At 46.6% G+C, this 23,375-nt stretch overlaps 1 protein-coding gene across 2 annotated transcripts in view; it reads left to right on the forward strand.

Moving 5' to 3' along the window:
• Positions 1-23,375, forward strand: part of IDE (insulin degrading enzyme) — a 1,242,012-nt gene that overhangs the window by 1,156,177 nt on the left and 62,460 nt on the right. For both annotated transcript variants that reach the window (XM_078643408.1, XM_078643410.1), the window contains exons 22-24: positions 9,715-9,776; positions 11,566-11,638; positions 20,861-20,928. In XM_078643408.1, the coding sequence (XP_078499534.1) occupies positions 9,715-9,776; positions 11,566-11,638; positions 20,861-20,928 (203 nt within the window). The remainder of the gene's footprint in view (positions 1-9,714; positions 9,777-11,565; positions 11,639-20,860; positions 20,929-23,375) is intronic.

Consider the following 23,375-nt stretch of genomic DNA (forward strand, 5'->3'; position numbering starts at 1 on the left):
ACCCTTTTTAAAAATGGGTACTAAAATTGAGGCAGACCATGATTCAGCTAGGCCTACCGTATTGGCAGCTTCAAGCACTCTTGTAAGAATAGGGGACCATAAATCCGAGTTATATTTAACGAAATCCACCGGGACCCCATCGAGTCCTGGTGCTTTTACAGATTTAGAAGCCATTAGGGCATTAGGGAATTAATCACCTCTGTATGTGTAAAAGCTAATGGGATAGGGTATACTGACTGAGTAGGCAATGCTTCCCTCCCATCTTTCTCAGATTGTTCCAAATTTACATGCGGAGTCAGGCTAAATAGTTGGGTAACGTGATTAACCCATGTTTTATCGTCCACAGCAACGTCTATCTTGGGTGAATCGTTCAGATCTAAAAGAAAGGGGGATTTGACTACTCTCCAGATATTGGCACTATCGTTCATAGAAGAGCTCTTATGTAGTTGTTCCCATAAATCATTTCTTATTTCAGTTTTTAGGGCCACATTGTAGGCCTTTCGAAGTCTAATGATCTCTTCTTTATCCCGATTAGTTTTATGGAGTGCAGTTTTTAGGCTCGAGTAAGCTTTTGTACACTCTGTATTAAAACATCCCTTTTTAAAGTTCCCTTTTTTTATTATTTTTGGCTTAATTCTTCTTGTACAATTCTAGTAATAGTTATATAACTGGACAATATTTCTTCATGGGAAGTATTGGGATTAAGGCAAATTTCAAGTGAAGGCATAGCTCGCTTAACCACATTAGCTGTCATTAAAGCTGGATAAATTTTTCCCATTTTAAGGAGAAACCATTTAATCTATCTAATTTCAGAGTTTGTTGATCCAGAAGGCTCAAATGATTAGGCTTCCCCGAAACTGTTGCTAAAAATAATGAAAGACTATTGGGGAAATGATCGCTAATTGGATTATTAATTGTATCAAACTTCCGCATGATCGGTACAATACCATGAAAAACAAGTATATAATCAATTGTACTAGTAAGCCTCCTCTCAATAAAAGTGGGGGAAAAAGTAACTGAGGGAACTACCAATTCATTAGCAAAACCCAGCTCCATTGCAAAGAGGATCTCGTTCATGCGGTTGCCAATATTAGTGTGGGTAAAATGTGTTAAATTATTCCCACACTCTTCCTGGATTCCGCAGTTATTACTGTTATTCTTTTTACAAAGTGATAAGTTAAAATCTCCGCCCCAGATCAACATAAACGATTTGTTAATATACTTAATTCGCAATTCTTGTAAAAAAGAGAAAATATTGTTTAAAACTACAATTAGATCAACTTGGTTAAGGTTATTATAAAAATTCACCAGAAAGTAAATGGACAACTTATTTACAGTTAGCATGAGAATCTGATAATTACTTTCCAGCCTCAACAAAACAATCTCCTTGAAAGGCAGAAACATTTGATATATATGTTATTAAACCCTCCTTCGGCCTTTCCGAGATAGAAGGCAAGGCCTTCGAGAAATAAGTCTTATACCCCTCCAAATGGATTGGGATGCTTGACCAGGTCTCTTGTAAATACACGATGTTGTGCTTCCCCACCAATTCTAACCAAATATCATTTGTCTTTTTGGAATGGAGCCCCGCTACATTCTAAAAGACAATATCGCGTTTTGAGTCTCTTGATACGAGCTGACCTGTCGAAACATGGGTAAATACCTCTGTATTTAATATGGAGGACGTCAGCTCGGCTTCATTCTCCAGCACAGTCATATCGGGCCCTACGTCCTCGAGCACTGTAAGTGGTTCTAGATGCTGTGGGTTTGGGTTTAAAGGATTGGCTACTTTCGGGCTGCCAGGACAATTTCCTATTGCTTGCATTTCAAGATGACTAAGAACCAAGCTAGGAATAACAGGTGGTAGTCCCCTTATTAGAATGTCCACCGGTTTCAGTCATTCATTGTCGTCCAACCCTGAAAGAACATCAAATCTGTTATGGGTAGGAACGAACTGCATTTGAGCTTGATGAATGAATGGGTTTCTCCAATTAAGGGGGGTCTGGTCTGGGAGGATAGAGGAAACCCGGCGGTAAGATGTTTATCCCAACAGCATCTACAGTGCGATTTGCACCAAACCTCAAGATTTCATTTACCAACAACGGTGAGCCAAATGTCATGACTATGCAGTCACCTGCTAGCATTTTTTCACGTGGTCCCACCTACTGAGCTTGTCTAACCATCTTGAACTCCTGGAATAACTGTCTGTTTAATCCTACCCTAGTACTCAACCAATGTAATGATTTATTTTTAAGGGATACCCATGATTCCTCTTCAGCAACTTGCTTTTTAGGTTCATTACCCCGGACAATAATGTAAGGGGTAGCTTCCGGAGGGAGATCTAGATGAGTGTCTGTAACAAGTGGATCCCTGGGAAGAAATATCGTTGGATGTACTTGTTGTTGCTGTTGGTATAAACGAGTCGGTTGTACCTGAGGTATAGAGACTAGAGTGGTTATTGAGCTTTTGTTGTGAATATTAGTCGGTTTTGGGCAGATGCTCTGCCCGTTTGTTTTTGTTTGCTACAGGTCCATTATCATTCAAGGCTCTGATATTTACAACCCGGTCTGCTCCCTTGTTTACACTGGCCACATTTGATGATAAGTGTGACTTCCCTGCAGGGATATTAGTGTTCATATTAACATTATCGCAACTATTCGAACTTTGGGCCGCTAGGTTGGGCTTGCTGCTGAGAAGATCCTCTATGTTGGTCATTCTGGATGATAGCTGATCCAACCTGACCCTTACATAAAGATCTAATCTCTCCACCAAAGATACCAAATTTTTTATATCCAATTGAGTTGTGGGAATACTAGTTGGTTCAGCCTTTCGCTTTGACTGACCTTTATACTGCCCTGCTCGTTTTTTCCCCTGTGGGGTGCTTTTCACTAGTTTTTTCGGGTTAGAAGAAGGATGAATAACAACTTGGGCTATATCTTTCAAGATATTTTGGCGATCGTTGTGTCTCGGATTTTTTTGCTTTTTTGAGGGGTTTGCAAAGGGGAGTCGCCGACAATAGATAAAATCTCATCAGAGCTCGGTTGGATACAACCATTAGAGGGATTTTCAGCTGTCTTCCCTGAGTCTAGTTGAATAATTTCATAGTGATGGAGTGACTCTTGACTTGGCTTCGAGGAAGTCCCTTCAATTTACTCCTCAACTGATAAGATCTGTTTGTCTAGTACTCCTACTGCCCCAGTTAAATAATTCAGGAGAGTTTGCTGAGAGTCTGAAGTAGACTTATTACCCCTGTGAGGTTTGGGACTCACTAATTTCCTTTTTCCCATAGTGGTAGCCGTTTTTCTGACCTCCTAACAAAACCAAATACCGTTGATATAACAATGCACGTTTTACTTACAACAATAGTTCATATTCAGGGAACAAAATCAAGTAACCTGGCCCAGCCTGGCCTCGTCCGGTCAAAGACGGGCAAGGATGGGCCGCGGGAGCCCGCGCACAAACTTAAAGCCCTGGAAGCGGGGGAACTGCTGCACGCCTCTCACGAGACCGTGGTGCCCTCTGGGAGATAGAGTCCTGGGCAACGCGCGGTCCGCGGGATGGAAGAGGCGGTGACCCAGAGCAGGCAAGAATCCCCCAGCAACCAGTAGAAACCCCACAGTTAGCAAGGGGCGACGAGGAATCCAGCGACGCAGTTCCAAGTAGGTGGATCAGGAATACCAAAAGTAGCTCATAAAGCGCGTCCTTTTCCTTTCCTTTCCTCTTCTTCCCCTCCCCTCCTTCCTCCTTGCTTGTTACTTTCCTGTTTTTTTCTCCTTTTTCCTTTCTTCCTTCCTCTCCTTCCTTCTGTTTTACTTCCTCTGCTCCCCTTGGACCCCTGGTATTACAAGTCCCGGAAGAAAGTCCTGGTAAACCCCGCCCTTTTCTTTCTTTTATCTTCTCTTAGAAGTAACCAAGTTACCTCTTTCACAGACGGACTCACGTTTATTCTTCCTTTGCTGCACCCTTAACAGTTATCCTGGTAGTTACTAGTGCACCCCCTCCTCACCTCAATGTATACAGCCCTCGCTGTCCTTCTAGGCTGCCAGAAAAAAGCACCTTCTGTTTCTCCTCCCGAGTGGGGATGCGCCGGTGTTGAAGGCCAGTCCACAGCAAAACTCGGCTGCAGACCCTCAAGGTTGAAGCTCCGCCGGCTTCAGTCTTCACTCCCTAAACCGGCCTTGCCTAATTATGCGAAAATCAGCAAAAAAGAAAAGCCGCGACGCAAAATCTCCAGACTCCGGGCTCGGGTCTCCTCAGGAAACACTTCGCGGACGTTTGCCGATCGCCATGTTGGAGGGGGGAGGAGTCAAACACCCAGGTAAAACTCGCTCAAGCCCTCGCGGAGGGAAGAGACGCAGCTTTGAGGACTCCAGGGCTACAGCCAAGTCCTTGGGCCTTTCGGCCCCGCGCCAGCCATCTTCTGCCCAGCGCTCCTTTCGTGGCCACGGAAGGGGCGCCCCCACACGTCCTGCCAGCCACGGGCCGCAGACTACCATTCGGCGCGGCGGCGGATGTGGTTACCGTCGCGACGGTAACAGCGGACAAATGCACGGCCAGTCCACATCCACCTTTGCAGCATCTGCCTCAAAGCCTTTCTAGTCCGAGCTTTCAGGCCCATTTGACGCCAGTGGGGGGCAGGGTTCGCCATCACCTCCTCCACTGGCGCACCGTCACTTCGGACAGGTGGGTGCTGCAGATCGTCCGAAGGGGCTACTCCCTCCCCTTCGAGGCGACTCCTCCAGCCATGCCACCGCAGAACCACCGTGTATCGGGGGATCATTTGCGACTTCTGCAGGAAGAAGTTACGGCCCTCTTGGCCAAGGGGGCCATCGAGCGCGTTCCTGGGCCAGAAGTAGGGTGTGGTTGCTACTCCCACTACTTTCTGGTACCCAAGAAGGGCAAAGGGGGCCTACGCCCTATCTTGGACCTACGGAACGTCAACGGCTTCCTCCGGAAGGAGAAGTTCAAGATGCTGACACTGGCTCAGGTCCTAGCTGCCCTGGACCCAGGAGACTGGATGGTAGCGTTGGACTTGCAGGACGCTTATTTCCACATCCCCGTCCTGCCGGCCCACCGGCGCTACCTGCGGTTGACGGTTGGCCACGAGCACTTTCAGTATACCGTGCTCCCCTTCGGCCTTACCAGCGCCCCATCAATGTGCCGAAGTCACACCTGTGCCCCTCTCAGAAGCTCCTTTTCATCGGAGCGGTTCTCGACTCGGCGCAGTTTCGGGTTTATCCACCCGAACAGCGGGTCCGGGATATTCAGGCTCTGATTCCCATCTTTCAGCCGTTATCCCGGGTCTCGGTCAGGTTGACGCTGCGGCTTCTGGGGCTGATGGCCTCCTGCATCCTGCTGGTGCCTCACGCCAGGTGACGGATGCGGGCTCTGCAGTGGGACCTGAAGTTTCAGTGGGCCCAGCATCAGGGCAACCTATCTGACCACGTCCTGATCTCGGAGGGCACTGCGAGACAGCTGCAGTGGTGGCTCACGGACCGCGATTGGGTCAGCGGCAGATCCCTCTCCCTTCCCCAACCGGAGCACGTAGTTGTGACGGATGCGTCCCTCCAGGGCTGGGGAGGCCACATGGGAGAGGCGGAGATCAGAGGCCTCTGGTCTCCGGCGGAGGCCCGGCTCCACATCAACCTGTTGGAGTTACAGGCGATTCGTCTAGCACTGAAAGCATTCCTCCCCTCTGTCCGGGGGAGTGTAGTGCAGGTGTTCACGGACAACACCACCGCCATGTGGTACTGCAACAAACAGGGCTGGGTGGGGTCGTGGACCCTTTGCCAGGAGGCTCTGCGCCTCTGGCAATGGCTGGAACGCCAGGGCGTGACCCTGGTGGCTCAACACCTGGCAGGTTCTCTGAACGCCAGGGCGGACGAGCTCAGCCGTCGGTGCAAGATGGATCACGAATGGCGTCTGAACTCGGACGTGGCGCAAGGCCTCTTTCAGCAATGGGGAGAGCCTTGGTTAGATCTATTCGCCACCGAAGAGAACGCGCAATGTCATCAGTTCTGCGCTTTGGAATTTCCAAGGCGGCACTCGCTCGGAGACACTTTTCATCGCGAGTGGAGCTGCGGTCTACTGTACGCCATTCCGCCTATACCACTTCTGCCCAGAGTGCTGAATTAGATCAAGCGCGACCGGGCCCAATTCATTCTTGTGGCTCCGGACTGGGTTCGAAGGTACTGGTATCCAGAGCTACTCAGTATGTCAGTCGATCCCCCGGTTCGTCTGCCTCTTCAGGAGGACCTTCTGTCGCAGCAGCAGGGGACGGTCCTCCACCCGAACCTGTCCAGTCTCCACCTCCATGCTTGGAGATTGAGCGGCGACAGTTGAGGCCATTTGACTTGCCTCCTGAAGTCTGTAACGTCATTCTGGCAGCCAGGCGTCCCTCCACAAAGTCGGTGTACGCCTGCAGGTGGAACAGATTTGTGGCATGGTGCATAGCAAAGGCTGTGGATCCTCTTGCTGCCCCTCTTTCTGAGGTTCTCCTCTTCCTTCTTTCTCTTGCCCAGCAGGGCTCTGCTCTGGGCACTATCAAGGGATACCTTTCTGTCCTTTCAGCCTTTCTGGAGCTGCCTGATCAACCTTCTTTGTTCAAGTCCCCTATTGTAAATAGATTTCTTAAGGGCATCACACACACGTTTCCTCCTGTTACGTTTGTGATGCCTCAGTGGGACTTGAACCTGGTTCTTACATTTCTGATGTGTGCTCCCTTTGAGCCACTTCACAACTGTCCTCTACGCCTTCTAACGCTGAAGACTGCTTTCATGGTTGCCATCACCTCTGCCAGGAGAGTGAGTGAGCTCCAGGCCCTCTCTTGTACTCCACCTTTCCTTTCTGTCCATCCGGACAAAGTGGTGCTGCGTACCAAGCCATCTTTCCTGCCCAAGGTTGTCACGGCCTTCCACATCGGGCAGTCTATCACCTTGCCAAACTTCTTCCCGCCACCGCATCCCCCTAAAGAGGAAGAGCGGCTCCACCGTCTGGACCCAAAATGTGCGCTCTCGTTTTACTTGGATCGCACACGCCAGTTCCGGGTGGATGACCAACTCTTTGTTGGTTACGTGGGCGGGGAAAGCGGTGCACAAGATGACCATCTCACGTGGATCGTCTTGTGTATCCAGGCATGCTACTCCTTGGCTAAAAAGGAGCCCCCTGTTGGATTGCGGGGCTCACTCTACCCGAGCCACGGCGACTACAACTGCCCTGGGCCGGGGAGTGCCCTTACAAGACATCAGTCAGGCAGCTACGTGGGCATCGCTGCACACGTTTGCAAGACACTACTGCCTGGACAGCCAAATCCGGAGGGATGGCTTCTTTGGCCGTTCTGTCCTCCAGGACTTTCTGGTGTGATTATTGGTTCGCAGACCCACCACCGGGGTTGGTATTGCTGGGGTATCTATTCTAAGGTAAGGAATATAATACTAACGTCTCTTTCAGATGCACAAGTTACTACTTGTGTAACGATATATCTGTAAGAGACATTAGTTAGTATTAGATTCCTTACCGACCCACCCATCCTCCCCGTTCTGCGAACCGATATCTAGGGTTAGGGTTTACCCCTTTCAGGGCCCTAGTTTCAATGGCACCAGTGTTGGTTTTTTGACATGGCTCTGCGTTTCTGGCGCGGAAAAGCTGTGTCTAAGAACTGACGTCAGCACGCGGAGGCGGCGTCTAAGTACTCCGACGACGTCATCACGGCGCCCACGACGACGGACGCGGAGCCGCAGACGATGCCTACCGACGCGCAAGGGTACTGCTACGCAAAAGTTTCCGGATCCAGTCTGACGCCTGGGGATATTCTAAGGTAAGGAATCTAATACTAACTAATGTTTCTTACAGATATATCGTTACACAAGTAGTAACTTGTGCATCTAAGAAGCTAGACACTAACCCCGTCCACTGTTCAGGCATGGGGATTTTATGGAGCCCTCTTCACTCCTCTTCCCATAGAGCTTCTCTCTTCGATTTTTGCTCAGCTCTCGACCTCTGTCTTGCACCGGCTGTGTGGTGGGCCGGTCGGGAATTTTCAATGATGCACAGTATCCGTGTGGGCGACTCCTACATCTAGCTCTATAAATCTATTGCCCGCTTTTCTCTCAGGTTGTTTGTGATATAAGCCCAGAAGGTATGTCTCTGCCCCAAGTGGCTGGTGCCTGTTTAGCGATGTGCTGTAGATCCGTCACAATATGTGCCCAGAATCACGCTACTACTGGGCAGTCCCACGACGTGTAGAAAGTCTGCATCCATGAAAGAGCATCGAAAGCCTTGTAGGTCAGTGATATGAATCAGCACAGTCTGTGGGGTATGGGATAGGTGCAGTGTAAGTAATTGAACTGTGTAAACTTAAACTGTGTGTTGCGGGTTGATGTGTATGTGCGTTCTAGAGTCTGTTCCCATTCCTTCCCACAAATAGCCTGCCAATATGTGTCTCCCACCCGCCCCATAAAGTCTTCATGGCATCTGTCATCATAGCCTGCGTCATTTTGTACCACAAGTATAATAATAACATTGTGACATGACCCTCGTTCTTACCGGTTCATGAGTATACATGAATCATAGGAAATAGTCTTAGTCAGACCTCTCATATTTTAAATGGGCACATATAACTTTCTAAGTGAACTTCAGCCACCTAAAATGAGTCCTCAATCAATGTTTCAAGCCCATATAGACATGATCTTTGTATAATAATTGTTGCAAAAACACAGCACGACACAGCATCAAGTCTTGATCACATTCCATATGAATTAGAACTACTGTGCTCTCTTTTTTAATAACGTTGGTGCTTGGCCTTCTCACCCTAACTAATTGAATGTTCATTGTGCCTCGGAGTCCTTTTTCTCCTTATGAGCCATAATCCGAATGCAAATTTATCAAATTATTTTAACAAATGTAAATAAACATAGGAGCAGAAATAACATAGCACAAGGTCCTAATGAAAGAATAAAAAAGACACATTCATCAGTCTTTAAAAAATTTCCAACTAGCCTATATTCTTATTATATATTTGAGTCAGTATTTCATTACACTTCTGTAGTGCAAGGATATTTGGGTATTGAGAAAATTCTAGATTTGTTTAGGTGGTTTAGATTATTTTCTCCACCTTCTTCAGGATTGAAATTTGCTATACACTTTTGGAAACCAATACCTTGCAGCTGATTTGCAGTTACACCATTTAAAGCATTCCAGGGAAAACTCATAGCATTCTAACACATACACAAACATATGATACTACAAAACAATTGTAGTGAAATTCAGTTTCACTTTTTGTACATTACACCGTTTTCACATTCCTCTTATTCATCTCCCACTCACTTTAAAATCTGAATTGGTTTGTTGTAAATATAATTTTACACAGGATGCCACATCATAAAAAAAACGACTCAAGTTTTATCATTAAAATAAAAAGATTGCCAGTGCAAAATACTTGTCTGTTGGAAATACCCAAGCTCCTTTTCTTGCACTGAGAAAGTATGGAGTTCTTTCATTAAAAAAAAAAACTGAGCCTGGAACCTTTTCTTCAGTGAGTGTCCAAGTCACCAAACAAATCACAACATATTGTAAAGAAGTCTGTAACCTATATGAAGCCTCCAATGAGGTAAACTATATAGCAAAATATAACTCTTATGTGTTTACAAATAAATTATTGACAAATCACTGTATTATATTTGTTGTTTCTAAATGTGTGTTTTTGTTGATTACTAGATAATATTGAAGTAGCGTATTTAAAAACGCTGACCAAGGATGATATCATGCACTTCTACAAGGTATGTTACATTCATTCAATGCATTGTATTCATTTGTGATTTCAAAACTAAATTTGTTTTTAGCAGTATCTAGGAGATGGGTTAAAAATATTCACATTTCTCTGAGCTATGAATCAGTGGAAGAGGAATGCATAGTTAAAGATGGGCATTTGTATATGGCAACACGGTTATGGTGTTTTATTTTCAGCCAGAAAATTATGTAAATGCACAATTATTGTACTTTAAATGATGGCGGAAAGGGCACACCTTTTGAAATAAAGTGCATAGAATGACTGTTTCTTCTACTCCACATGATTAAAGATATAACCTTCATTTTTAACACTCTGCTGTGGTAACGCATACAAAATATTTACTGATAGATATTACGTTTGTTTGATTACTTACAATCATACAATATATACTTATAAAATCACATATAATAAGACAAATTTATATAAATATTTGTACGGTTAAGCATAAAAATATGTGGTAAAAAATTCCTCATCTAAGACTTTGGCTTGTTGTCATGATGTATCTCACATAAATACTAATTACAGAATTCTGACTTCCCCGGCATGTGGAAAAGTGAAATTGTTACTAAATTTAAAAGGGTAATAACGGGAAGAGTTAACATATTATTTTATTAAATGGGAAACTTTCCTACTTCTGTTTAAAAGGCTAAAAGGCTTGGATTTTATAACTGATTAAGACTTTAGTTTATCAGTCATCTCCGTCTGTTTCTCTCAGATGAGAATCCTAATGAAAATTCTCATTTTTTTATTCCATCACATATGAAACCTTTAGTTATTTTTGTTATCAGTTCCAGATCAGGTTATGCTACTTGATGCATGTGAGCTAGGTGCTCCTTGCACTTCTGTCCCTAGACTCCAAGTTGTTCATGGCTGTGAGGCTTGTCCACAATTTGCAGAATCTTGACAGGTCTCTGATTCCTGGCGAACCTTGCACTGGCTCCCTGTCTCAAGACAAATTCAAGTCAAGAAGTTTTGCTATTGTCACAATGCTTTTGATAAGTCTGATTGCATCTTTCTTTAGAAAATGAGCCTTTATACCATGTTACGCTATCTCCAAGGCCAAGCTCAAGTCCAATTCTTACTGTTCAGTGTTTTGTTAAAGCCCGATCAGAAAGATGATTGTTTTCTGCTTACGTCCATCTTCATTTGAACAATTTCCCTTTCCTCTTCACTACTCGTAAAATAATTTGTTTAGGAAGACACTCAAGACTCACCTTTTCTGCTGATCACTCTTAACAGTCTGCTTTTGAGCTCCAGTACTGTCAAGCCTTTAAGCAAGTGTTAAGCGCTGTATAACCCATGTATTGATTCGTATTGGGGATTGATGTGTCCCTCAAGTATATTCACATCTGCCAAACTGTGATAATGCCACTGGTTTCTATGATTACTAGGTGCTACTGAAAAACTATATATATAAAGAAAGAAAAAACACAGCCTTTTAAGTGTGTTGGGTGTATGTTTGTTAATTGAGACATCTGGAGAGGTCACCTGTCAGAAGTTGAAAAATTAATAGGATTTCCTAGTGGAGCTTATAGGGCCACAGCGATGCAGATGTGGTAATGCTAATGTTTTATTGTATGTGGTTACTTAAGTGCACTAAAATCCTGTACACATTGAAATGGGCATTTACCAGTTAAATAAACAGGGAAATATATATAAAACCACTAATGGTAGGTCATATCTACTGTTAACCAGTCAATGCAGAAATTGAGTGTGTTATAGTCTTTATTACAGTTGCTCTTGTTGGCTGTATTACCATCCATGTGTTTACTCTATAGGACCTTTTGGCAGTAGATGCTCCCAGAAGACACAAAGTATCGGTTCACGTCCTTTCAAGGGAGATGGAGTCATGTGAGTATATTTGAAAACCATGCATTTGCTTTTCTTCTTTATACTTGCGTGGGGTAAAACAAACCTTGTTGGCTGCAAGAATTGAAATTAACTAACGTAGCAGGAACAAATTCCGTATGGAGCAATCAAAGCAGTCAATCCATTCTTCACTTTCGGGGTTTTCCTGCCCCATTTTTATAGTAAAGTAACATTTAACTAGTGCAACCTACTATGCTTTACTTTCCTACAGTAATACTTATTTTAACTGTACTTGGCAAACGTAGTAAAAATGGAAAGAAACCACCTGTGACACTTAAGATAAAAATATATATGTTCTTTAATTCTCAGGTCCCTTGTTAGTATTTCCATTACTTTGCGTTGTGGGATATTCTCCCCTCCTGTTTTTTGTTCAGTTATTTTTTATTTCTTTGCTATGGTATTGTTCGTTTGGAAAAGTTAGATTTACTTGTAACAGTTATGTATGCAAAAGTTAAAGATAAAACTGAACTTGCATAATGTGAAACCCTGTTGAATTTCAGACTTTTATATATTATATGCTTAGTTAGTAAAAACCTTTGCATAAGAATTACAGTAAAAGGAAAGATGGATCTTAAAAGTTCAAGTTAAGTGCAATAAACCCATCTTAAAGTTAAGTCAGAAAGTGATAATGGTACTTATGCTGACATACTTGTTAGAGTTTGTTTGCAGCTTGTAACAGGAATCTAATCATCTGCATGTTTGATCTTAAAATCATGTTACTTTGATGGTTATGATGTTTCTTGAATGTGCCTTGAATAGTCTACCTTGAAGTATTCTTCTCCAGAAGATTCTGGAACTCTTGTCTTGTTAGTATTTACTTCTTCTGTCCCCAGGTAACTCACAGCTTGCTCCTTCACAGTATCTTTCCTCTCTTAAGTAGCACAAATACATGCATGTTGACACATTAACGCTAAAAACATTTAACTTTGCATTTTATTGACAGTATTTAATCACACAATTCTGATGACTCTACAGACACGTTGTTTACCTAGCAAGCTAAACTAATGTAGCAGCCTATTACATACATCAAAGTACCACATTTTGCCATTTGAATGTGTAGTAATAGTTGGTAGTAATAACAATATGTTTATTGGGACAGTTGTCCATAAAACATTCTAAAACCATGAATACATTCACTTAAAACAGGCCTATCCCAATCCAGTTTTAAAACACTGCTTTGAGAGTGTAAAACGTTCACTTCCTACTGCAACATCGTAAAATCCCATAACAGAAAGAAGCGCCATCTCATTCAACCTAGAGCGTATCTAATATTTTAAAAACAATGGTTTTAAAATTTGATACAAGCAGGCTTCTAAAAAGCACAATGCATAAAAATGTGACAGAATGAGCATTTTACATTAAGAAAGCACACACAGACACCATTTTTATCCCGTAGCTCCTTATACCATTCTGCATTGGAAAAGATTGGGTTCCTTATGTAACTTAGGGTCTCGCAACTGGGTAAGATAGGGAAACACATCTGCCTGACCGAGGGACTGCAAAGTAAACTTTATTGAGAGTTTCAGTAAATAGGCCATATCCAACGTGTAATCTACTATCTGAAAGAGACTATTAGTTATAGATTCCTTACCTTAGAATTACCCCCAGGCGTCAGACTGGATCCGGAGAACTTTTGTTCTGAGCAGTACCCCTGTGCGTCGGTAGTTGGCGTCAGTGGACTCCACGTTTGTCGGCGTCGTGATCGCCGGGATGACGTCGCGGTATCTAGTTAAGCGCCACCCCTACGTGCTGACATCAGTTCTTTATTTTTCCGCGCCAGCCAGCGCAGATCCGGAGATAGCAATACCCATAGTCATTTCTGGACCAGTGATTTTTTGACTTTTGGTCGACATCTTTTTCAAGTTGTTCGACTCCTGGTGCACGTAGGGATGTCCTTTTGTCGGACCGGCTTCAGGCCTTGGGACTCTTGTAACAAGTTGATGTCAGTCACAGCCTCGCACCTCATGTGCCTTTGGTGACTGGAGCATGACCATGACCCAAAGTTGTGCTCCGACTGTCGGCCATGAACCCGAAGTCTTTGCGGGTTCGGTCCCGAAAGCTTTTAGAGGCCCGGCAGTCAGCTCTGCTCCGCACTGCTCGAGGTCCTGGTCGAGAAGGAGGTCGTGGGACCGATTGCGGAGTCACCACCATCGAGCCTTATCGAAGTCTTCTGGTAAGTCGAAGCACAAGAAAACGAAGAAGCACTGTCGCTCTTTGCTTTCTCCATGTCCGTCAGCTGACATAGGACGCGAAGGTCGTCGTCCTTCGGCTCTGCCTGTGGAATCTACTGAGACGGCTCCAAGCTCCCTCCCTTCCCGGCAGCCGGAGCATCCCCTCCACTCTATCTTTAGGAAGCCTGACTCAGCCGGTGCGCCTTCGGGCCCCGCAGACTCCGTTGGGGGCTTCAGGCCTTCGATGTCGGCGGCTCCGGCCTCTGCGCCGCAGGGCCCCCAGAGATCCAGGCCTGGGTCTGGATCGATGCAGGTCGACCTCATGACACCTCCTCCGGCACCGATACCTCTAACGACGCCTCCGCCACTTCCGACGGCGGTTGTCTCCCCAGCCAGCGTCAACCCCGGCCTCCTCCTCGACTTGGACACGGAGCCAGACCGGTGTCGACAGATGCTGGTACCGGAGCCGACCGGTACTTTTGTACCACTGTTCTACCCCGACGGTCCCTATCGCCCTGAGTGGCAGCCAGAGGAGGGTGAGAATGACTGGGAGGGGTGTGTTGACCCTTTGGCAGACCAGCTTGGAAAGCCGGACTGGAGAGAGGAGTTGGGTGAGGCCAGTGGTCTGGATACCTCCCCAGACCTTGGCGTGCTTTCTCCCCCTACCATCGCCAGAGAGGAGGGAGCCTCCTAGGTTGTGGTGTTGCTTAGGGTGCCTGAGGCCTTGGTCCTTGAGTTTCCTATGGTGGGAGTCAGGACTAATCTCATGACTGAGGTGCTTCAGACAGCAGCAACCTCTTTGGAGCCCCTGCTACCGTTCAATGAGGCCCTGACTGACTCCTATGGATAGGATGATTGCCTGACACCACCGCCCAGGCCCAGGGCGACACAATTTTTCTCTCCCAACACCCTATCGTAAGATCTTGGTGGTCCAAGCCTCATCATCCAAAGGCGCGTTCCCTGATGCTCCCCCAGATAGGGAATCCAAGAAGCTGGACCATCATGGGAAGATGTTTTCTTCCCCCAGCTTAGGACTGCGGTCGGTGAACACCGCATGTCTCTTGGGCCATTACACCCACTCTGTGTGGGATATGGTTGTGCAAGTGCTGTCACAGTGCCCGGAGGAGGCCTGGGCCACAATCCCGTGCTGTCACAGAGGGTAGAGACGTCAGTAGCCCTGAGGCGCTACGCCTGGCTGAGATCCATGGCTCTTCTGGGGATGTCCAGTTGACTCCTTTTGGACATGCCCTTTGATGGCTGTCACCTGTATGGCAATAAGGCGGATAATGTGCTCGAGCGCATCAAGGATTCTAGAGCTACGGCCAGATCTTTGGGCCTCGTTGCCACCTCTCATTCTGTACAGTCTGCCTTTCGTGGCTACAGAAGAGGTGCCCCACCACCTTCCACACAGGGCCACAGCCGGCACAAGCTACTCCGACTCTGCGCTGCCAGGGACGTGGAACCCATCGCCGTGGATCTGGGGGCAAGCGGGCGGACCAGTCCACCAGTGCCCCCTCTGCAGCAGCCTCTAAGCCTCCCTAGTCCGACCTTTCAGTGCCACCAGTTGCCAGTGGGCAGCAGGATCTGCCATCACCTCCCCCACTGGCTCAACATTATGTGGGACAGGTGGGTTTTACAGATAGTCCGAAGGGGCTACTCCTCCCCTTTGAGACTACCCTTCCTCCATGCCACCAATGCTCCATTGCATGTCTGAGGATCACTTGGCCCTTCTCCATCAAGAAGTTATGACTCTCTTGGCCAAGAGAGCCATTGAGCGAGTCCCTATGCCAGAAGTCGGTCATAGCTGCTACTCCCACTAACTCCTGGTGCCCAAGAAGGACAAAGGCCTGCGTCCTATCTTGAACCTCAGGGACGTCAACTGCTTCCTCCGGAAGGAGAAGTTCAAAATGTTGATATTGGCTCAGGCCCTGCCTGCCCTCGACCCTGGAGACTGGATGGTAGCGTTGGACTTGCAGGACGCTTATTTCCACATCCCCGTCCTGCCCACAGGTGTTACCTACGGTTCATGGTTGGCTACGAGCATTTTTAGTTTACCGTGCTCCCCTTTGGCCTTATCAGAGCTCCTCGGGTGTTCATGAAAGTGATGGCGGTGGTCGCAGCTCATCAGCGCAGATCAGGGGTTCCAGTCTTCCCCTATCTCGACTACTGGTTGTTGAAGGCGAGCTCGCCACAGGCTGTCGTTGCTCACCTCCAGACTACGGCGTACCGCTGGGGTTCACGATCAACATGCCGTAGTTGCACCTGCACCCTTCTCAGAAGCTCCTTTTCATCGGATCGGTTCTGGACACAGCGCAGTTTCGAGCCTATCCTACTGAGCAGCGAGTCCGGGATATTCGGCCTATGATACCAATGTTCCAGCCTCTATCCCGGATTTCGGTGCGGATGACCCAGAGGCTGCTGAGCCTCATGGTCTCCTGCATCCTGCCGGTGGATCATGCCAGGTGGCATATGCGGGCTCTGCAGTGGGAACTGAAGTTCCAGTGGGCGCCGCATCAGGGTAATCTGTTCGATGTCGTACAGATCTTGATGGGGACTGCACATCCGTTGCAGTGGTGGCTCATGAACCAGAATTGAGTCACCGGCAGATCCCTCTTCCTTCCCCAACCAGATTTCACAGTGGTGACAGATGCGTTACTTATGGAATGGGGTGGCCACATGGGAGATGCAGAGATCGGAGACCTCTGGTCTCCGCCAAAGTCCAGGCTCCAAATCTCCTTCTGGAGCTTCGGGCGATTCGTCTAGCACTGAAGGCATTCCTTCAGTAGTGCAGGTGTTCACAGACAACACTTCCGCCATGCGGTATTGCAACAAACAGGGCGGAGTGGGGTTGTGGAACCTCTGTCAGGAGGCCCTTCATCTCTGCAAGTGGCTGGAACATCAGGGCATGTCCCTGGTGGTTCAACACCTGGCAGGGTACCTGAACGCTAGGGCGGCCGAACTCGGCGGCCAGTGATTGATAGATCATGAATGGCGTCTCCACTCAGAGGTGGTGCAAGGTCTCTTTCAGCATTGGGGAGGGCCTTGGTTAGATCTATTGGCCATCGAAGAGAACGTGCAATGTCAGCAGTTCTGCACGTTGGAATTTCCAAGGCGGCACTCGCTAGGCAAAGCTTTTCATTGCGAATGGAGTTGCGGTTTTCTATACGTCTTAACGCCTGTACCACCTCTGCCCAGAGTGCTGAAGATCAAGTGCAACCAGGCCCAGTTAGTTCTTGTGGCTCCAGACTGGGCACGAAGAGTCTGGTATCCCAAGCTCTTAAACATGGCCATCAATCCTCGATCAGACTACCCCTTTGAGAAGATCTTCTGTCGCAGCAGTAGGGGACGGTCCTTCACCCGAATCTGTCCAATCTCCACCTCCTTGCGTGGAGATTGAGTGGCGACAGTTTACAGCCTTCGACCTTCCTCCTGAAGTCTGAAATGTTATCTTGGCAGCCAGGCGTCCCTCTGCTAAAACAGTATATGCCTGTAGATGGAACGAATTTGTGGCATGATACGCAGCAAAGGCTGTGTATCCCTTTTCTGCCCTCCTTTCTGAGGTTCTCCTCTTCCTGCTTTCTTTGGCCCAGCAGGGCTTTGCTCTGGGCAACCTCGAGGGCTATCTTTCGGCCATTTCGTCCTTTCTTCGCCTTGTTGATCATCCTTCTCTTTTCAAGTCCTATTGTTAATCGTTTCTTTAAGGGCATTACTCACCTGTTCCCTCCTATTCCTTTCCTAATGCCCCAGTGGGGCTTGAACCTTGTTCTGACTTACCTTATGTGCGCTCCCTTCGAGCCGCTACATAATTGTCCTCTCAGACTCTTGACCTTAAAGACTACTTTTCAGGTTGCCATCACCTGTGCTCGCAGGGTGAGTGAGCTTCAGTCTCTTTCTTCTAAACACTCTTTCCTTGCTGTTCATCTGGGCAAGGTTATCCTTCGAACTCTACCTTCTTTTCTTCCCAAAGTGGTTACCTCTTTCCACATAGGACAGACCATCAGTTTGCTCACCTTCTTCCCGCCCGCATCCTTCTGAAGAGGAGGAGAGGCTCCACAGTCTGGATCCAAAATGAGCGCTTTCATTTTAACTGGATCGCATAAAACAATTCCGGGTGGATGATCAGCTCTTTGTTGGCTATGTGGGCGCCAAGAAAAGTCGGGCCGTTCAAAAACGAACCATCTTTCGATGGGTCATTCTTAACATTAAAATTTGTTATTCCTTGGCGAAAAAGGAACTTCCAGTAGGGTTGCACGGGCATTCCACCAGGGCGAAGGCAGCCACGACTGCTTTGGGACGTGGAGTCCCCCTTCATGACATCTGCCAGGCAGCCATGTGGGCTTCATTGCACATGTTCACTAAACATTACTGCCTGGACAGCCAAGTCCAGAGAGGCTGCTACTTTGGCCGCTCGGTTCTTCAGGACTTCCTGGTGTGAACTTGGTTCGCAGACCCACCTCCAGGTTTGGTATTGCTGGGGTATCTATTCTAAGGTAAGGAATCCAGACCTAATAGTCTCTTTCAGATGAACAAGTTACTTACCTTCGGTAACAATATATCTGTAAGAGACATATATTAGTTGTGGATTCCTTACCGTCCCACCCATCCTCCCCATTCTGCGAACTGACTTCTAGAGTAAGGGACTCCATTTCAGGGCACTAGTTTTATGCACCAGTGGTCAGTGTCTTGCATGGCTGTGCACTTCTGGCGTGGAATGTCGTGTAAAAAAACTTACAGCGTGCAGGGGCGGCGTCTAAGTAGATACTGTGATGTCATTCGGGAAATCAAGACGCCAACGACAAACGTGGAGTCAACCGATGCCACCTACCGGCGCGCAGGCCTACTGCTGAAGAAAAATTCTCCGGATCCAGTCTGATACCTGGGGGTAATTCTAAGGTAAGGAGTCCATAACTTATATATGTTACCAAAGGTAAGTAACTTGTTGAACCGGGTTCGAGTCTCAGCGACGACACTCTACATACTGTGATTCTGGGCAAATCACTTAATTGACCCATGCCTAACAAAAAAAATGAATACTTCCTTATGTAATGCAACTGGTGCTAATGTAAAGCGCTCTGATACCTGATACCTTCAGGTCAAGTATGCGCTATATAAAACTCCGGGGGAAAAAATATGTGCATAATTCGAACAACAAATATAAATAGAAAGCACTTTTAATTGTGTTCTAGGCCTGCCTGGATGATCCATGACTGATAATTAAAGGGAACAAAGACAGAAAAGTCACATTACAAATGAATACATATTTTTTTTTTATTTATAACCCTATTTAGTGTCAAGAGGGGTCTTTGCAATCTCTTTAAGCAACACATGGCTGGCATTTTTTTTTTGGGCAACCCTACTTTATATTCCTTTTCATGAAATGCTTTCTCACACTACGGCAGTATATGTAAAATACAAATGTAGGGAATAGGCAGAGTAGGGGCCCCAGGGGGTACTGCAATCAGAAAATAAAACTTAAGCCTCAGTAACCCGTCTACAAAGCTATGTAAATATGCAAATGGTCTTTAAGACCTGTGAAAAACTAAGGCGTGCTGGAGATAAGACTCCAGACACTTCCCAGCCGAGCCCACAGCAGCTCGAGATACAACAACCGGGGCAGAGACACACTACGGGGAAGAGGGGGGTGGGCTGAAGATCTTTTAGCCCTATTGACGTTGTGCGCCTTCTAAAAACAGTGTGTTTTGGAACAGATATGGGAGGAACTACTGATGGGACGACAAGAATACAAAGTATGAATGCTCACTATAAAGTAAGGAATGCGTGATACAAGTTCCTTACTATTATGTATGATTACTGCTTTGGGGTGTCCCCATTGTGTTTGATAGGCTTGTCCACATGCCAGAACTGTTGGGAGGAAATCTTTGCACCAAGTATATACTAGGATTCCCCACATCTAAAGATATGGGTGTGTCGTGCAAGCCATATGCTCCCTAGCTTGGCAACACCAATCGAAGCCCATTAGAACATTAATATGGAACTGCTTGGGACACCTAAAGTGGCATTACCATTCAGCTGGAAGCACAGAGCCACCATCTATACCCCCGATGGCATCTCCGGCTGCGGAATATTCTTGTTATTGAAAGACTCCGGTGTCTAATGACAGAGCACTATAAAAAGTTTGACAGAATGTGGGATCCCGTTTAAACCTGCCTATCTACAGGCTAACAAATATGGTGTGGCCACCCAGAATCAGAGCCCCTGACCTTCTCATACTGATAGATGTGAGGGAAAACTAGTATAGCACCATGTTAATGTATGTCGGTCACCAAATCTAATGGGCAACTCTGCATATCCGAAACATGGAGACGACAATGGTGTGTTCTGCGAGTGTGGGAGGGAATGGTTTTGTGTTGTGCATTTGTTATTTTTTCGAAGTGTGCATTGCGAACAGTTGCAATATTATTGGAAAAGCTGTTTAATTCTATTGACCTACTTTATTGTGTATTGTGATCTACTCTTGTATGTTAAAAACTGTAGGTATGAACTCGCGTGACAAGAGTTTATTGGCAAGCTCATAAACACCTATTTAAGTGTCACAGAATGTTTTTCTCCAGTTGAGCAGTGGGCAATGTTTCCATCACCCTTAAAGGTGGCTATGAATCCACTGGTCAGCTTTTGAGTGAAAATCAACATAAACCAAATGTGTTTCCTATGTGACACCTCACTGGGGAGTCTAGATTTCCATTGTTTGAGAAAAAACAAGTTTTCTTTCGAGGTAGGAAGAAGGTTTTTGTTTCTGCGAATGTGGCCCCAAACAATTACGCTGATGGGAAGCAAAAAATACTAGAAAAACTCCTGCTTAATCAGTGCTCGCACATTATATTTTCTAGGCCTCTTGCTAGAATTCGGAGAGGTTAAGTGTAGGGTCAAAATGTGCCTGGAATACATTCCATTTGTTCAGGTTTTAGGTGTTCCTCATGAAAATGAAACTGTGTTCAAAGATTCTAACCCGTCATGCTTTTTGTTACTGTTAGGATTTCATTCTAAATAACTTTTTTTTTGTTAAACTTCCAAGGTCCGGTTGTTGGAGAGTTTCCTAGTCAAAATGATGTTAATCTGACACCTGCACCACCTCTCCCTCAGGTAAGCATTTGAATCCGCATCAGTATTCTGTCCCATATGCATCGCCTTTCATTATGCACTGCTTCTGCACATTTTGAAAGTTCTGGAGGGAGAGGACGCATAAAGCTTGAAACGGTTTTACACTGAATGGTCAAGATCAATCAATAGCACTTGCCTCATGCTGCCAACGTTCAAGCAAAGCTGAAGGCAACAAAATAAATGTTTATTTAGAAATGTTTATATTTCATTAAACCTTCCTGATTTATACAGTGTTCAGTTATGTTGTATGATTGGCATCTGGGTAATAATGGTATCTATCCTGCCTAGTTATCGGATACTGGTCTGGGGCTGATTACAACTTTTCAGAGGAGCGCACCGCCGTGCCACCACTCTGCCTAAGGTCATCTCACCTGCCAGATTATGCCTATCAAGTAGTCTGGCAGGCAGGCAGCGTGGCCGTCCCATGGCGATGCCTCTTTTAAAGGTGGATGTGCCTTTTGAAAAGCACTTCAATGGGACCGCACTACAAGGTTCCTGCACAGCATGGACTTGAAAGATCAGGTCGTGCAGGAACGTATGTGCATGCACTCTGGGGCATGTTATGCCCCCCTGTGTACATCCACATTTGTTTGAGGCACGGCGGAGCCCTGTAAGACCCCTTTGATTCCTCTCCACTATGGTTTGTTTTAAAACTTTTTTTTAATTGACAGGAAAAACAAAAAACAAGGTACAGTGGAAGTCACACACAGGACACATTTTCAGTATTTGACATACATAATTGTAGCTCACAGGAAGCAAAGACAAAGGGGATAGGCAAAGCATATTAAATCGTGGGTGTAAGTCTTTTTCTTCTCCTTTACAAGGATTGTCACTCAAGTGGCTTGTCAATGGGGGCAATTATGGGGGGCTCACATATTCCTCATTTTCCTGGACCATGTTCCAGTCCATGTCTGCCTTCCATGCGTTGAGCATTGGTGGAGTAGCGGCCCCCCCACACCCTTGCTGTTCCTTTTTGCTACCACAAGACCCAGTGTCACCCACAGTTTGCCTTTCGCTGAGAGGTCCGAGGGCTCCCAGATGTTAAGGAGGCACCTCTTTGCCTCAGAGCGCAGTGTCACTACCCACACCTGCCTCATACAGGAGAGCACCCGAGTCCAATAGATCTGTATCTCCCGGCATTCCCATGGTATATGTAAAAAGGTACCTGACTCCCCACATCCCCTACGGCATAACCCATCGTCACCTCGTCCCATCAGAACTAGCCTAGTACCGGAGATGTATACTCTATGTAGGACCTTCTACTTGATCAACCGCAGTTTGGCCGATATTGCTATTTCCTTGGGGGACGCTAACGCCTCAATCACGAGTCCATCTGCCTCCCATTTCCCCCTTAGAGCTAGCAATGGGTCCGGGTATGATTAATGAGTTTTTTATATGTGAGCGATATGGCCCTCTCTTGTAGGTGGCCATCAAGTAGTCTGTCGTCGAGCGGTGATGAATCCGGGAGGCGCGTCCCTGGGGGAATATTAGCCTGAAGTGCTTGCCGAACCTGCATGTATCGAAAGTGTTCCGTCCGGGCCAACTCATATGTCTGCTGAAGGGTGTCGAATGATAGTACCCCCTCTGGGCCCCACAAGTCTTTGATATGAGATATGCCTTGGAGGTCCCAATTACGAAACCCTTTGGTGCGCCTGAGCGTGCCTAATTTCTCTGAAGCCCACAACGGTGTCGCTAGGGTGAGCTTGTCAGCCCAGCTTCTTTTGAACGATATGCCATAACTGAACTGAGTGTTTAGTTGGTCCCTTGAGGCGGTACGGTCCGGTCTAGAATAGAGAGCCGCTTCGAAGTTTCCACCCGGAAGAAGTCATTTGTCAATTTCGTAACTTGGATCATTCCCTGCGCAGTTTGTACCCTGGTTGATTGCCGAGAGGTGCGCCGCCCAATAATAATTCCGTATGTCCGGGAGCGCTATCCCCCGTCAAACCAGCCCAATGTAAGTTTCTGGAGGGAGATACGTGGCGCCCCGGTCCAGAGAAGGTCCCGTTGGGTAGCCTCGACAGTAGCGAAATACTTTTGAGGGACTAAGTCCGGGTGGTTTTGGAGGGCGTACAGGAACCGCGGCAGCGCCATCATTTTAAATAGCGCTGCCCGGCCCAAAAGTGATAACGGTAGGTTCTTCCAGGCTGCGACATCCCTTTGGAACCGCTGTAGGGGTGGCAGGAGATTCCGCTCGTACCGCGTGGCCCGGTCCTTAGAGATGAAAATCCCCAGGTATGTGAAGCCATCGCTAGCTATTTGATCGGGCAATCGTCAGGCATTTGTGGGGGGGGGCCACGCAGGATATAGAGGTGGGACTTCCCCCAGTTAATGCTGTAGCCGGAGTACTCTCCGAAACTCTTAAAGATACTCAGTGCATTAATAAGGGACTCATGCGGCGCAGTAAGGTACGGGAGGATATCGACCGCGTG

The sequence above is a fragment of the Lissotriton helveticus genome, chromosome 5_1 (genome assembly GCF_964261635.1).
Source record: "Lissotriton helveticus chromosome 5_1, aLisHel1.1, whole genome shotgun sequence".
NCBI classification, from domain to species: Eukaryota; Metazoa; Chordata; class Amphibia; order Caudata; family Salamandridae; genus Lissotriton; species Lissotriton helveticus.